This window comes from Chiloscyllium plagiosum, unplaced genomic scaffold, assembly GCF_037043375.1.
Source record: "Chiloscyllium plagiosum isolate Xiang-an unplaced genomic scaffold, Cpla_swu_hap1 HiC_scaffold_24, whole genome shotgun sequence".
NCBI lineage: Eukaryota > Metazoa > Chordata > Chondrichthyes > Orectolobiformes > Hemiscylliidae > Chiloscyllium > Chiloscyllium plagiosum.
Genome location: NW_028270162.1, coordinates 35,859,072 through 35,874,802, shown reverse-complemented (window position 1 = coordinate 35,874,802; position 15,731 = coordinate 35,859,072). Strand labels below are relative to the sequence as shown.

General features: G+C 40.4%; 1 protein-coding gene across 11 annotated transcripts in view; it reads left to right on the top strand.

Moving 5' to 3' along the window:
* Positions 1-5,366, top strand: part of mtmr3 (myotubularin related protein 3) — a 138,563-nt gene extending 133,197 nt beyond the window's left edge. For all 11 annotated transcript variants that reach the window (XM_088000072.1, XM_088000073.1, XM_088000068.1 and 8 more), the window contains one exon: positions 3,177-5,366. In XM_088000072.1, coding sequence (XP_087856198.1) covers positions 3,177-3,348 — 172 coding nt within the window. In that variant the 3' untranslated portion in view covers positions 3,349-5,366. The remainder of the gene's footprint in view (positions 1-3,176) is intronic.
* Positions 5,367-15,731: the final 10,365 nt, after the last annotated feature.

Sequence of the window (15,731 nt, the reverse complement as noted above, 5' to 3'; positions counted from 1 at the left end):
TTCACTTCTCTAATCTTATTCCTTCTATGACAGTTTGCACATGGCTCAGATAGTAATCCAAAGATTATTACTTTTGAGGTTTTTTTTTTAAATTTAGCACCTAACTTCTCAGTAGAACCTCTATTCTTGTTCTACATATGTCATTGATACTAACATGGACCACGACCATTGACTCCTCCCCGTCCCACTGCAAGTCTTTTAGCCAGAACAGAGGTCACACACCTCAACTCTGGGCAGACAATCTCGCCACCTAAGCCCTCACTTTTTTGCTCCAGAGAACATTGTTAATTCTCTGTCACTGTACTGTCCCCTACTACTTCTGCTTTTCTCATGGCATTCTCTCTCCTTTCCTCTTCACTTGTTCATAGCCCTCCCTCTCTCTCTCTCTCACACTCACTCACACTCACTCACACTCACTCACACTCACTCTTACACTCTCTCACACTCACACACACACACTCTCACACACACACACTCTCACACACACACTCACACACTCACACACTCTCTCACACACACACACACACACACACACACACACACACACACACACACACACACACACACACACACACTCTCTCTCTCTCTCACACTCTCTCACACACACTCTCACAGACAACCCTTCCTGTACCACAGTGCCATGGCCAATGAGTTCATCTACCTTGCAGTACTCACTCCTATTCAATATTCAAAAAAGCTGAAAAACAATAAAGCTGTCAAATAATCACAAGGGCTAAGGCTGTTATTCTGTGGGACCCCTTGCTTACCTCGCCTTTGTATCCCTGACCACTGACCCAGTCAGAAGACCCAATTATTAGGAGTATGATCATCTCCTGGAATGAAGTGTCAGGAAACATTCCCCTCCCTAGTGTGTCACAGTGCTTGCAGCTTACTTACTGCAGATGTATTTGTTGTTCACCATGACCGGATCCAGAAGCTCTCTCATTCGACAACTGCAGCGGATCTACCCTACCATCTCTAAGTGTTAATTGGTAATTGCTAATTACATCATTTATCATAAATATGGTCCACACCTTAAAAGTACAGTCCAATATTTACAATATTGCCAAAACTTGCAGTTTCTAGTAATACCAGAGACTGAATTACCTACTGCTACACAAAATTGGAAATGAAGTGCTAAAAATGGGGAGAAATGTGGGCACATTCACTGAGGTCCTTTGCTGAACACTGTTCATTCATTGCCAGAGGATGTGGTGGAGGCTGGTACAATTGCAACATTTAAGAGGCATTTGGATGGGTATATGAATAGGAAGGGTTTGGAGGGATATGGGCCTGGTGCTGGCAGGTGGGACTAGATTGGGCTGGGATATCTGGTTGGCATGGACGGATTGGACCGAAGAGTCTGTTTCCATGCTGTACATCTCTATGACTCTACATCTTTCCCCAAGCATTAAATTCCCAGATACTGTATACTCAAAAAGCCCTGTCGCACTCAAGTCAAGTTTTCCTCATATTGCCACGTTCCTTGTTGGTATGTGCATTTTAAAATCCCTTTTTTATACAGAATTGTGATGAGTCACACTCCAGTTTATTTTCTTGCTACAGTAATGAACACCTAATCAGGCCCCTATTCAAAAAAGGTGTTTCACATGATTGCTAACTGCCACAGTCAGCAGTTGCCTATTTAACTAGGCTATTTTAACAAAAAGTCTGTTAGTTCTCTGTCAGAATCTGATTCTTACTCTAAGTGGAACTTTAACAAGATTTGAAAAAATTTACCAGTTGAATTGTCACCTTGAATCAAATTTCCAAATATACTGTCATTCGGGAAAAGTCTCCCTGACCCTTTGTCATCTATTTGTTGTAAGTTCACTTAATCCTGTCTGTTGCCTGCTGCTTGTGTTTAGCATGCAAATTCTCCTGTGCTGTAACTTCATGATGTTGCGACTCATTTTTAAGTATGTCTAGTGCTATTCCTGACATGCCTTGCTGCACTTTGATTTGAACCAAGCTTGGTTTGATGGTAATCGTAGAGTGTGGATATGCTGGGCTATGAGTTTACATGTTGTGATTGATAAACTCTGCTGATGCTGATGGCCCACAGTGCCTCATGGATACCCATTTCTGGTGGTCTGTCCAGCTGGTAGGATGGGCCATAACCAAAGGTGGTCATGTCTGGGAAATTATCTATCTTTATGGAAGAATGATTGTCAGGTTGTTGCTTGACTAATCTGTGGGACAGCCTTCTCAATTCTGACACCAGCCCCTAGATGTGACTAAGGAGAACTTAAAAAGAGAGTATACAGGGCTGGGTTTGTCACTAATGTTTACAGTGTCCATGTCAATGCCAGTTGGTCAGTGTAGTTTCCTAAGAGGCTTGCTAAACAAGGGCATTTAAGAGGATCTGGAGTCACATGTAGGTCAGACCAGGTAAGGACATCCTAAGGGACATAAGTGAACCAGATTTTTTTTTAACGACAATGAACAAGCTTTTAATATGTTCTAATCAACCTGTTCAGAGATGTCATTACACACTTCCGAAGCAGGTAGAACTTGAACCTGGGTCTCCTGGCCCTGAGATAGGGACACTGTCATGATGCTACACAAACCCTTGACAAACTTTTAATGTAATTTTCTAATCAATCTGTTTATATGTTATTACACATCTCTGGAACAAGTGAGACTTGAACCAGGGCCATGTGGCTCAGAAGTAAGACCACCACCACCACCACCACTACCACCGCTGCATTACAAGAGCTCTTCAACAAGCTTTTAATTCTAGATTTATTGATTGACTTCAAATGTTGTCATCTGCCATTTTGAGATTCAAATCCATATCCCAGAGCATTGTTTTGGTTCTCTGGATTACTGGTCCAGTGACATTGCCACTACCTCTCCTGGTTCTATTTTCATTATCCTCAGAAGACAAATACTTTTTGTATTTTACTGGGGGCTTGAAAGAAATGATTACCATTATATTCATGAATCCATTTACCTTTAATAATTTTTCTGTCCGTGTAAGCATTTAGTAACTGTGAACCTTGTGCGTGCAACCTCACTGATAATTGTTAAAAACTGAAGTTTACTACTGGAGTTGAGTTTGATTAATATTTGTCTATGAAGAACCCAATATTTTTTGCAAGTTTAATATAAAAAGATGAAACGAGATCTTAATTAAAAGCAAAGTAATGATCTGCTTATTTGTTCCTTCAAAGGAATTGTGGGAATGTGTTTTGCTCAAGTTGTTGCAACCAGAAGATCCCAGTGCCGAGTCAACAGCTTTTTGAGCCTAGCCGCGTCTGTAAATTCTGCTACAGCAGCCTTCAGCCAAATGGGTCCACGCTGGAGATAGAACTGGAGAAACCCATTGCAGCTACTTCAAACTAAAGGCAATGCCTTTCCTCCCACAAACACGCACATTTATGGGATGGTACATAAGAAGCCAAGCACTTTGGTTACTGTGCACTTGAGTGAGGACTGATGCACAGTATTGCTTGGAAGTTGTAACAGGATGTGGTGGATGGAGATACATGTGGATAAAATAACTTAAAACTGTTTGGAAGTTTATTTTATGGTGGCTTGTGGCGATTGGGATAGAGTGGGCAGTGCAGTATATTACTGTATTAACCAAAGGCCTTAGACTTGCAGAAGTGGTAAGCAAATTTTTATCGAGCAGTCACATCAGCACACTACTCCCTCTACAGGCTTAATTGAATATATAACATCTTAAAATAGATCAGTGTTAATTATGTTCCTTTTATTTACAAAAGAAAATTGATTTTTGGCATGTGTATAGCAAGTATTATAAATGCCCTATAGTTACAGCAAAATTAATTTGCCGTGGACTGATGGGCACTGAAGGAATTATATATTTTAAGTTTTGTTTACACAATGTATGGTAAGCTCAAACATTTTTGTCTATTTGGAACAGGATTTATTTTGAGCTTGGTGAATTAACCTTTTTCTGCTCTGATTCTGAAATGTGAATGAAGGTTAGAGGAGGTCAAGAAATAAGTTCTAGATAGGTGCCATTGGTTACGATATGATACGGGTTTCTGGGATTGTGTTTTAAATGCATACTTTGACATTTGTCATTTCATTTTTTCATGCAAGCACTTTTTTTTTATTTTTCTCTTTGTATATAAAGAGGACAAAACGCTATTGCTAGCTATATAGCACTCTTACCTAAAAGATATTAAGTGCTCCTTGGCCCACCATGAATAGAGATGTTTTGTTTTCCAATTTTGTTTTTAAAAGCAGCAATTGCTGTAGGCATTTTTCAAAGATGTAAAGAAAATTACAAGTACAGCATTTGTATGAAGCTTATGCTAACTCTTAGCTATTTTGTTACTTTGTTATTAATGAGCAGTGTTTAATACGTATGCATATATATAAAATAAAATTGTGGGCCAGTGGTTATACAGGTAAAAAAACACCAAGTGCTTTCTCTCCCATTTGACTTTAGAAAATTAACTTCATGATTAGATCATTTAAGAATGATGAGCTGTAAGGTAATCATTTAGAGCATTTTATGCAAACTCTTTCTTGTTCCCCTCTTTGTTCTGCCATTAAAGAGTTAAACAAAAATCATTGCAGCACAATTTGGATTTCAAAGTATCTTCATATCAGCCACGTTTTCCCCACTACCAAGAGGCAGGAAAGGTCCATTTTTCAGAACATAACAGCAACTGATCCTTGTAACAAACAGGAAATAATAGTTCCGATTGTTATTGCAAATTGCAGCTTGGTATTTTACCAATGCTGTGCTTTTGAATTATTCTGGGATCATTTGTGCATTCTTTTTAGCAAAAGTGACTAAAAATTCCATGTTATAAGCCTGCTAGAGCACAGTAGAACTTTTTTTATAATATGACTAACCACACCGAATTCACATTAAAAACTGTTTTAATGAGAACATATGACAGATTGCACTTTATCAGTACATTAGTTGCTTTGTTAATACAGTACCATCTTTACTTTACCACCTTTAGTTTTTCCATGTTGGACTTGAAATTAGAAATCCACCTCATCCTGGTGCTCAATTTCACACAGTTGAATGTGTTGAATACACAAAGTAACATCATCTGGGTTTAGAACTAAAGTCAAAATGCTGCTAAATTTACTTTGAACAGTCTGGTCTGATCTGTTTTTCTTTTGTCTTCTCATCCTGTCTAAGTGACTGTTATCCTTCAGTGGTAATGGTAGATACTTCTGATTGTACACTCAAGTGGAATTTGTAAAGTAGCACTTAAAGCCAGGCTTTAATTGCTTTAAGAAATGATGCCACAAAGCTGGGTGTTGAAAATGTAGTGCTTACCTGTTTGTAAGCTTTCATGGCATATACTCTTCTGTAGCCTCAGAATGATTTATTTAAATTTAAATAAATTTGTCATTTTCATATATTGTGTTTTATCTCGAATTTGAAGTGTCTTATTTTCTCTCTTAATGCTTTATATTGGGTTGAAGGGGTACTTGTTGGCATTTTAGTTGCTGCAATGATTTACCACCTACAATGGATTGAATATTTTACTGATGCATTAGATAATTTCTTCTTAAAACTTGTAGGATATTATTCGATACAGGGACAACACAACCAGATAATTTATTAGGATATTATAAATGTTTATATGAAAATAGCATGACAGGAAGAGATCACTCTTGCAAAATAATATGCCTCAGTACCTTGAGGTGATCCTTTGAACATCTTAAGTAGCTAGAAGATTTCTTGAAGTTGAAAGTTCTGACTGCATTGCTAATTATTTTGTAAATTGTTTGAATGAAAGTTTTCAATTATGTTTCTTGTTTTTGAAGATTTTCTTCTTTACAACATGCCCAGATTTTGCCCTTCTAATTTCCACTTTCCCATCATGCGCAAACAGAATTTTGTAGCTGAGAGATTGGATAATTTGCAAACACTCTGGTTTTCAAAATAACCCAGTCAGAATTCACACATCAAATCTCTCAAAATATTGTCTATAATAATCAGGGTATTTGGTCTACGTGCCACTATGACGAACTTCTCTTCAGAATCTTTATTTTCACATGGCCATCAGCTTTGGATAATAAGTACTTGCATTTAACTGCAGCTTGACTGTATGACCACCAGTACTGCTACTTTGGCCTCCTGTTGCCATGACGGTGCACATCAAAGCTGCCAATTTTAATTAATTTACCAGCAATCTTAACGTAGGATTTCTGCATTGAGATGATTCTGTTGCGTTTATTTTTAGGAATAAACATAATGAGCACTTCAACCTAACCTTTTTCTATTTGAATACAACAAATTTAGCAGTATTTTAAGAGATTACATTTTACTCTGAGAGATTTCACACAGTGTGTCTTGGTTGCGTTGCTCCTAGATACCACTGTGTCTGTCAAGGCCACAACCGTGCTTGTCAGTTTGAAAGGAAGGCCTGAGGAAAGCAGGGTAATAATGCTTTCTTAGGACCATGTTGATTTCAAGATGACATGCCTAACCTTCCATGACAATTTTTAAAAAAATGCTTAAAAGGTTTGGCAGCTTTTGCTGTGAGAAAAACAGTTAATGTATCGGGTCAAAAATAAAATCACAGCTTATCAGGACACCAGTACAGGAGTTCCTCTGGGTCGCATGCATTCAGCTGCTTCACCAATGACCTTCCCATCATTGTGAAGTCAGAAGCAGGAACATTTGCTCATGATTGCAAAATGATTCACCAGTCCTCAAATACTGAAGCAATCTCAGCCAATATTCAGCAAGAGCTGGACATCGTCCTGATAAGAGGTAAGTAATATTCACACCACACAAGTGACAGACAATAATCATGTCCAACAACTTCAGATAATTGCATTATCATTATTAAATCTCCCACTACCAACATCCTGGGGATTACCAAAAGCTGAATTAGACAAGCCTTGCAAACACTGTGGCTCCAAAGCAAATCAGAGGCTAGACTTTTTGCGACAAGTAACTCTTCCTCTGTGACTTCAACTACCTGGATGAGTCAAGCTGCAATAACACGCGAACTCAGTGACACTCAAGACAGAGTAGCCTGCTTGATTGGTACTCTAATCACAATCTTCAGTGTTCACTTTCTCCAACTGCACCTTCCAAATGCATGATCACTATCAACTGGAAGGACAAGGGCAGGAAGTGCATGGAAACATTACCAGCACCATCCCGACTTGGAAATATATGACCATTGCTTTAATGTCACTAGCTCAAGATCGTGGAACTCCCTCCCTATGCACTAGCGGCGTATCGACACCAATTTGACTACAGTGGTTCAAGAAGGCCTCTCACCACCCAATTCTCCAGGGCAATTAAGAATGGACAATAAATGCTGGCCTTGCCAACACCCATTTTCCATGAACAAACAAAAAATCTTTCAGGCAAGTTGCACAATATAATTGTTTAAACTCCAGAATGTCTGTTTACATCTTAGATTTGGTCAACTTGATGACAGGCTGTGTTTGTACAAATAGTGTGTGCTTCATGTTGAGCAAACAGAAACTACCTGTGTGGCTTTTTCAAATTGACTTGTAAAAGCTGATGTGTGGCAGTGGGTTTCATAGTCATGACAGACATGAAGCTGACCAAAATAAACAATGTAGAATTAATTTTTCAAGGCAGTCATGATATGCTCACTGAGAACTTGTTGGTTACTATGAAATATAACATTTTAATTTAGGAAGGTTTCATCATCAGGTGGGTGCTGATTAGAAAAAGTCTTCAAATCTGTAATGCTGTGATCAAAACTGTAGACACAATTCTAGCTGTGGCCTAACCAGTGTTTGATACATTCCTAGCATTTTATGCCTGTTTTTGTGTTCTGTATCTCTAAATCTCCTAAACTCAGCCTTTCTAAATTACAGTTTATCCTTTCATAATGATGGGCAAATTGTTCAAATTAATGAAGTCAGACTTATAATTATTTGACCTGTTCCTCTAACCTTTCTTACATCACCTGTAACAAATGAGGACTGGAAAATGATTCACAGAGCATATGTTATTTCCTACCTCATTTTCTTTTAACAGGGTGGCCTATAATCCATCCAGCATTGATTTATCCACTTTCAAGGATGGTTGTCCTTTCAGTAGTTCATCAAGCATAATGTGACAATATCTAATATTTCATACTCTTATTTAATTAGAATGCCTACAGTAGTCCTCCCTTTGCCCACTTCTGAGATTTTTCTTTTACTCCCTTATGGAACATGGACATCGCTGGCTGGCCAGCATTTATTGCCTGTCCCTACTTGCCCTTGAGAAGGTGTTGATGAGTTGCCTTCTCGAATTGCTGCAGTCCACGTGCTGTAAGTAGACCCACAATGCCCTGAGAGACAGAATTCCAGGATATTCCAAGTCAGGATGGTGAGTGGCTTGAAAGGGAGCTTGCAAATTGTGGTACTGTCATTTATCTGCTACCCTTGTCCTTCTAGATGGAAGTGGTTGTGGGTTTGGAAGGTGCTGTCCAAGGATCTTTGAATTTCTGCAGTGCATCTTAGAGATAGTACATACTGCTGCTACTGAACATCAGTGGTGGAACAAGTGGATGTTTGTGCCATATCAAGCAAGCTACTTTTAACCTGGACGGTGTCAAGCGTCTTGAGTGTTGTTGGAGGCAAGTGGGAGTATTCTATTACACTCCTGATTTGTGTCTTGTAGATGATGGACAGGCTTCGCTGAGTCAAGAGGTGGGTTTCTCACCAGTGTTCCTAGTCTCTGACCTGCTTTGTAGCCAATGTATTTATATGGCAATTTCGGTTGAGTTTCTGGTCACTGGTAACACGAGAATGTTGACAGTGGGGCATTCGGTGGTGGTAACACCATTGAATGCCAAGGGGTGGCAGTTAAATTGTCTCTTATTGGAGAAGGTCATTGCCTGGCATTTGTACGCTGTAAATGTTACTTGCTACTGGTCAGCCCAGGCCTGGATATTGTTACAAGTGAAAATAGATTGCTTCACTTTCTGAGGAGTCATGAATGGTGCTGAACATTGTGCAATCATTGAACATTTCTGCTTCTGACCTTAAGATGGACGGAAGGTCAGTGAAACAGCTGAAGATGGTTGGCTGATGGCACTACCCTGAGGAACTCCTGCAGAAATGTGCTGGAGCTGAGATGATTGACCTCTGACAACTACAACAATCCTCTTCCTATGTGCCAGGTATGACTCAGAGGGGAGAATTTGCCCACGATACCCATTGATTCGTTTTGCTAGGGCTCCTTAATCTCACGAGTCAAATACGGCTGTTATGCTCCCCTCTGATCACTGAGCAGGTTACTGCTGATTAGGTGCTGCTTGATAGCACTGTTGATGAGCCCTTCCATCACTTCACTGATGATCAAGGGTAGACTGATGGGGCAGCAAATGGTTGGGTTGGATTTGTCCTGCTTTTTCTGTAGAGGAGATGCCTGGACAATTTTCCATGTTGTCGAGTAAATGTTAATGGTATGACTATACTGGAACAGCTTGGCTAAAGGACTGGCAAATTTTGGAGTACAGGTATTCAGTATTATGGTCAAAATGTTGATGAGGCTCATCATCTTTGCAGTACCCGTTGCCTCCAACCATTTCTTGATATCACACGAAGCGAATCGAATTGGCTGAAGACTGGTATCTGTGATGCTGGGGACCAGTGGAGGAGTCCAAGATGGATCACACAGTTGGCACTTCTGGCTAAATATTACTGTGAATGCTTCAGTCTTTTGCATTTCTGTTGGGCTTGTCCATCTTTGATGATAATTGTGAAATTTTCTCCTCCAGTGAGTTGTTTAATTGACTATCACCATCACGACTGGATGTGGCAGGACTGCAGAGCATAAAACTGATCTGTTGGTTGTGGGATTGTTTAACCCTGTCTGTCGCTTTCTGCTTATGCCGTTCGGCATAGCTTCATCAGGTTGACACTTCATTTTTAGGAATACCAGGTGCTGCTCCTGTCATGCCGTCATGCACTCTCCATCGGACCAGGATTCATTCCCTGGCTAAATGGTACTGGTTGAATGGGAGATATCCCAGGTCATGAAGTTGCAGATTGGCAAGGTAGATTAGAGTGGTGCTGGAAAAGCACAGCAGGTCAGGCAGCATCCGAGGAGCAGGAAAATAAACATTCTGGGCAAAAGCCCTTCATCAGGAAGTTGCAGATTGTGCTGGAGTACAATTCTGCTGTTGATGGCTCACTGAGTCTTGAGTTGCAATATCTGTTTGAAGTCAGTCCAATTTAGCACAGTCATAGTGCCACATAACACAATAGAGGTTATTCTCAATGTGAAGGCATGACTTCATCTCCACAAGGACTGTGCAGTGGTCACTCTTACTGATAAAGTCATGGACAGATGCAGCTGCAGCTAGCAGATTTGTATGGTTGAGGTCAAATATGTTTTTCCCTACTGTTGGTTCCCTCTCCTTTGCCACAGACCAATCTAGTAGCTGTGTCTTTTAGGGCCTGACCATCAATCAATACTGCTATTGTTGAGCCACTCTTGGTGCTGGACATTGAAATCCCCCACTAGAAGTACTGATTCATTAACTGAGGGAGGACAATATGTGATAATCAGCAGGATGTTTCCTTGCCCATGTTTCACCTGATGCCATAAGACTTCATGGGGTCTGGAGTCGATGTTGAGAACTTCCAGGACAACTTCTTCCCAGCTTCTTAACATACTGACAAAACATGTTTGGGTTTCCTTGAATTTATCTGCCAATATTTTTCCACATCCTTGTTGCTTTCTTAATTTCCTTTTTTACTTATTCACTGTACTTTCCGTACTCCTAGCTTCATACTGTAGAAAGCCTATTTTGTGGCTTTTGTAAGCTTTTTTCTTCCAGCTTTAAGTTACCCTGTATGTTTCTGGAAATCCAGGGGCTCTAGATTTGGGAATACCATCTTTTTCTTCTAGGGTCACATCTACACTGTGTCTGCAGAACTTCACTTTTGAATGCCTTCCACTCTCTTTTTGCCACTGATTATTCCTTCCAATAACTGGTTCCAGTCCATTTTCTACAAATCACCTCAACTTCATAAAATTTGTCTTCCCCAATTTAGAACTTTTGCTCCTGTTCTGCCCTTGTCTTTTATTATATTGATGTATGTAACTATTACAATCACTATCTCCAAAATATTAGCCACTGCAACTTCATCCATTCGCCTGACTTCATTTCCTGTTAGAGTATTGATCCGTAATGATCATACCATATGGCAGAGTTAGCATGAGGGGTCAAATAGCCTATTCCTGCTTCTATCTTCAATGTTTCTATTTTTTTTACATTAATGAGATGAGTGTTGCTGGCTGGACCAGCATTTATTACCCATCCCTAATTGCCCAGAGTGCAGTTCAGAGTCAACCACAATGCTGAGAGTCTGGAGTCACATGTAATCCAATCCAGGTTAAGTTTAGAGTTTCCTTCCCTAAAGGCCATTAGTGAACCAGCTGGATTTTTCCAATATCAATAATGGATTCGTGGTAAGACTATATCTAGAATTGCACCTTCTCTAATTGAGCTGGTTATGTGCTAAAAAAAAAAGTTCTCCTAAATGCACTTCAAGAATTTTATATTGTGTGATTTTTCCCACTGTTGAGGTTGAGGTCAAATATGTTTATATCCCAGTTGATGTTAGGATAGTTGAAACCCCCAACTATTTTTCCCTTGTTTATTTTTGCACGCAGAATTTTGCTTGGAATTTGTTGTTCTGCCTCCCACTATTTGGGATCTATAAATACACTCCTATCTATTTATCCTATCCCATTTATTTCACTTCTGAGCTGAACCCATGTGGTCATTTTTGATTATTCATTTAGTATACCATGTTTTTGCTGTAAGTTTACATTTTCTCACTGTAACATTGTGTTTGAGTTTTCCTTTCCTGAAAAAAAATTGATGGGTTACTTATTTCACCTTGTACAGTTGATAGGATGAGCAAATGCAAGTAGTTAAGGGAGCAAAGAACAAAGAATTAAGAAAATTTACAGCCCAGGAACAGGTCCTTTGGCTCTCCAAGCCTGAGCCGATCCAAATCTATTGCCTAAACCTGTTGCCCAATTCCTAAGCATCTGTATCTCTCTGCTCCACACCTACTGTGCCTGCCTCTACTACCACTGCTGGCAACGTGTTCCAGGCACTTACCACCCTCTGTGTAAAGTACTTGTCGCATGTATCCGTCTTAAACTTTTCACCTCTCACCTTGAAAGCGTGATCTTTCGTTACTGAATCCTTCACCCTGGGAAAAAGCTCATCTCTATCTACCCTGTCTATACCCTTCTTCATTTTGTAGACCTCAGTCATGTCTCCCCTCAGTCTCCTTTTTTCTAATGAAAACAAACCTAACTTACTCAACCTCTCTTCATAGCTAACACTTTCCATACCAGGCAACATCCTCGTAAACCTTCTCTGCACCCTCTCCAAAGAGTCCACATCCTTTTTAGTAATGTGGCGACCAGAACTGTACACAGTATTCTAAATACGGCCGAACCAATGTCGTGTACAATTTTAACATGATCTGCCATCTTCTATACTCAATATCCTGTCCGATGAAGGCAAGTATACCATATGCTACCTTGACCACTCTATCCACCTGTGCAGCAACCTTCAGGGTACAATAGACATGAACTTCCAGATCTCTCTGCTCATCAACTTTTCCCAAGGCTCTTCCGTTTACTGTATAATTCGCTCTAGAATTAGACTTCCCAAAATGCATCACCACATTTGCCTGGATTGAAATCCATCTGCCACTTTTCCGCCCAGTGGTGCGTCTATCTATAGTCTCCTGTATTCTTTGACAGTCCCTTATGCTTTCTGCTACTCCAACAATCTTTGTGTCATCTGTAAACTTGCTAATCATACCAACAGTTCCCTCTTCCAGATCATTTATGTATATCACAAAAACAGTGGCCCTAGCATTGATCCCTGTGGAACACCACTGGTCACCTTTCTTCATTTCGAGAAACTCTCTTCAACTACTACTGTCTGTCGCTTGTTGCTCAACCAGTTCTTTATCCACCTGGCTAGAACACCCTGCACACCATGTGACTTCACTTTCTCCATTAGTCTACCATGGGGAACCTTATCAAACGCCTTACTAAAGTCCATGTATATGACATCTACAGCCCTTCCTTCAACTTGGTCACTTCCTCGAAGAACTCCATTGGTAAGGCACAATCTCACCCCCCACAAAGCCATGTTGCCTATCACTGATAAGCTCATTCTTTTCCAAATATAAATAGATTTTATCCCTCAGTACCTTCTCCAGCAACTTTCCCACCACTGACATCAAACTCACTGGTCTTGCAGTTACTACCCTTCTTGTACAGAGGACAACATGAAAATCCTCCAGTCCTCTGGTACCTCAGCTCTGTTAAGGATGCTACAAAGATATCTGTCAGGACCACAGCTATTTCCTCTCTCACCTCCCTCAGCTACCTGGGATAGATCCCATCCGGTCCTAGGGATTTGTCCACCTTAATAAACTCTAGCCTACCCAACACATCTTTCCTACTTATGTCAATGTGACCTTGAGTTATCAAACTTCTATCTCTAATCTCAACATTTATCATGTCCCTCTCCTCAGTGAACATTGATGCAAAGTAATCATTCAGAATCTCAGCCATTGTTTCAGGTTCGACACACAGCCTTCCTTCATTATCCTTTAGTGGACCAATCCTTTATCTAGTTACCCGCTTGTTTCTTATAAAAGAATAAAAGGCTTTGGGATTCTCCTTAATTCTGCTTGCTAAAGCAATTTCACGGTCCCTTTTAGCCCGCTTGATTCCTCATTTAAGACTGCTCCTACTCTTCCGATATTCCTCCAGGGCCCGTTCTGTTCTTAGCAGACTGGACCTTATGTACACTTTCCTTTTCGTCCTGGCTAATCTTACAATTTCTCCTGTCATCCCAAGTTCACAAATCTTGCCTTTACTATCCTTTGCTTTTAACGGGACATGCCTATCCTGCACTATCTTTAACCTATCTTTGAAAGCATCCCATATGGGCGGCACGGTGGCACAGTGGTTAGCACTGCTGCCTCACAGCGCCAGAGACCCGGGTTCAATTCCCGACTCAGGCGACTGACTGTTTGGAGTTTGCACGTTCTCCCCGTGTCTGTGTGGGTTTCCTCCGGGTGCTCCGGTTTCCTCCCACAGTCCAAAGATGTGCAGGTTAGGTGAATTGGCCATGCTAAATTGCCCTTCGTGTTAGGTAATAAGTGGTAAATGTAGGGGTATGGGTGGGTTGCGCTTCGGCGGGTCGGTGTGGACTTGTTGGGCCGAAGGGCCTGTTTCCACACTGTAAGTAATCTAATCTAATCAAATCTAATCTAATATATCAAATGTGGACTTCCCTTCAAATAGTTGTATCCAATCCACATTTCCCAGTTCCTGCCTAATTTTGATATAATTGGCCTTGGTCCAGTTTAGTACTCTTCCCTTAGGACCACAGAAAGATAAAGGATGTGATGAAAGAACAGTGGCAATGTCAACTAGGTGAAGCAAACTAACACTTGTTTCCAACTTTTTATCTGTGCCTTGCTTTTGTAACTTCATTTAGTTTTGTGTAAAAAGTTAAATACCACACAACACCATGTTATAACTTTGTGATTTTTAATTTTGTTCACCCCAGTTCAACACTGGCACCTCCACATCATTGTTTTGTGTAGCATGAGTTGCACTTGTATGTTTTCTAATGCATGATAATTCACTGTTTCCAGTTAGCAGTAAAATTGCAGCAATTTTCTTTGAGCTCTTTTTTTTTAAGGCTTTTGTATGATTGGTGGCATCGGCTGTTGATGAATGGATAACCTTCAGTGGCTTGAGCTGGACATAGTGAAGTGATCACTGAATAAAACACCATGGGACTGATGAAAAGGTTTCATTTTTTATACAAAAGTAAAATGTTGGAATTTTTTTTTTAAAATGGAAATACTCACCTGGTCTAGCAGCATATATGGAGAAAGAAACAAAGTTAAGACCAATATGAATAATCTTTGGTGCTGATGGGGGCTGGAAAATTATGGTTTTCATTCCTTTGACAAAGGTGTTGGAGGTGCTAATGAAACAGATGGTGAGGGTGCCCTGAGCAAAAGATCTTTCACAATGCATCTCCAATATCTTTCCTTTTCTTAACTGAGGATTGTTGTTGGAGCTGCACTCATCCAGGTGATTCTTCCACCTCTTTCTTCCTTCTCCATTCCTCCTCTTCCCTTCTTCTCCCTTCCTTCTCTTCCCTCACTCCCTCCTTCCCCTCCCCCCCAATCACCATCAGTTTCCAGTCTCTTTCACCTCAAAAGCGGAGTGACTCAAGAACTTTCTATTTTATGTCTCTAACATCCCCAGCCTCTTGCTCTGATCTGTTCAGTGGGGATCTGCAGTCTCCTGCTCTGATCTGCTCATTGGAGATCTGCCTGCAGTCACAGAATCATAAAGATTGCCAGCCCAGAAAATGATCCTTTGACACATCGTGTCTGTGCCAGTTGAAAACAACTGTAATCCCATTTTCCAGTACTTGGTCCATTGTCTTGTATACCTTGGCATCACAAGTGCATATCTTAAATACTTTGTAAATATTATCAGGCCACCCTCACAGGCAGTGAGATCCAGATTTATACCATCCTCTGGGTGAAAATATTTTTCCTCACATCCCCTATTCCTTACCTTCAATCCAAATCCCCTGGTTTATTCCTCCATCAAGGAGTAAAGTTTCTTCCTGTCTACACTATCCATACTCCTCAATTTTTTACATTTCAGGAATGTCCTTTCTCAATCTCTTCTCAGGAAAACAATACCAGTCTATTCA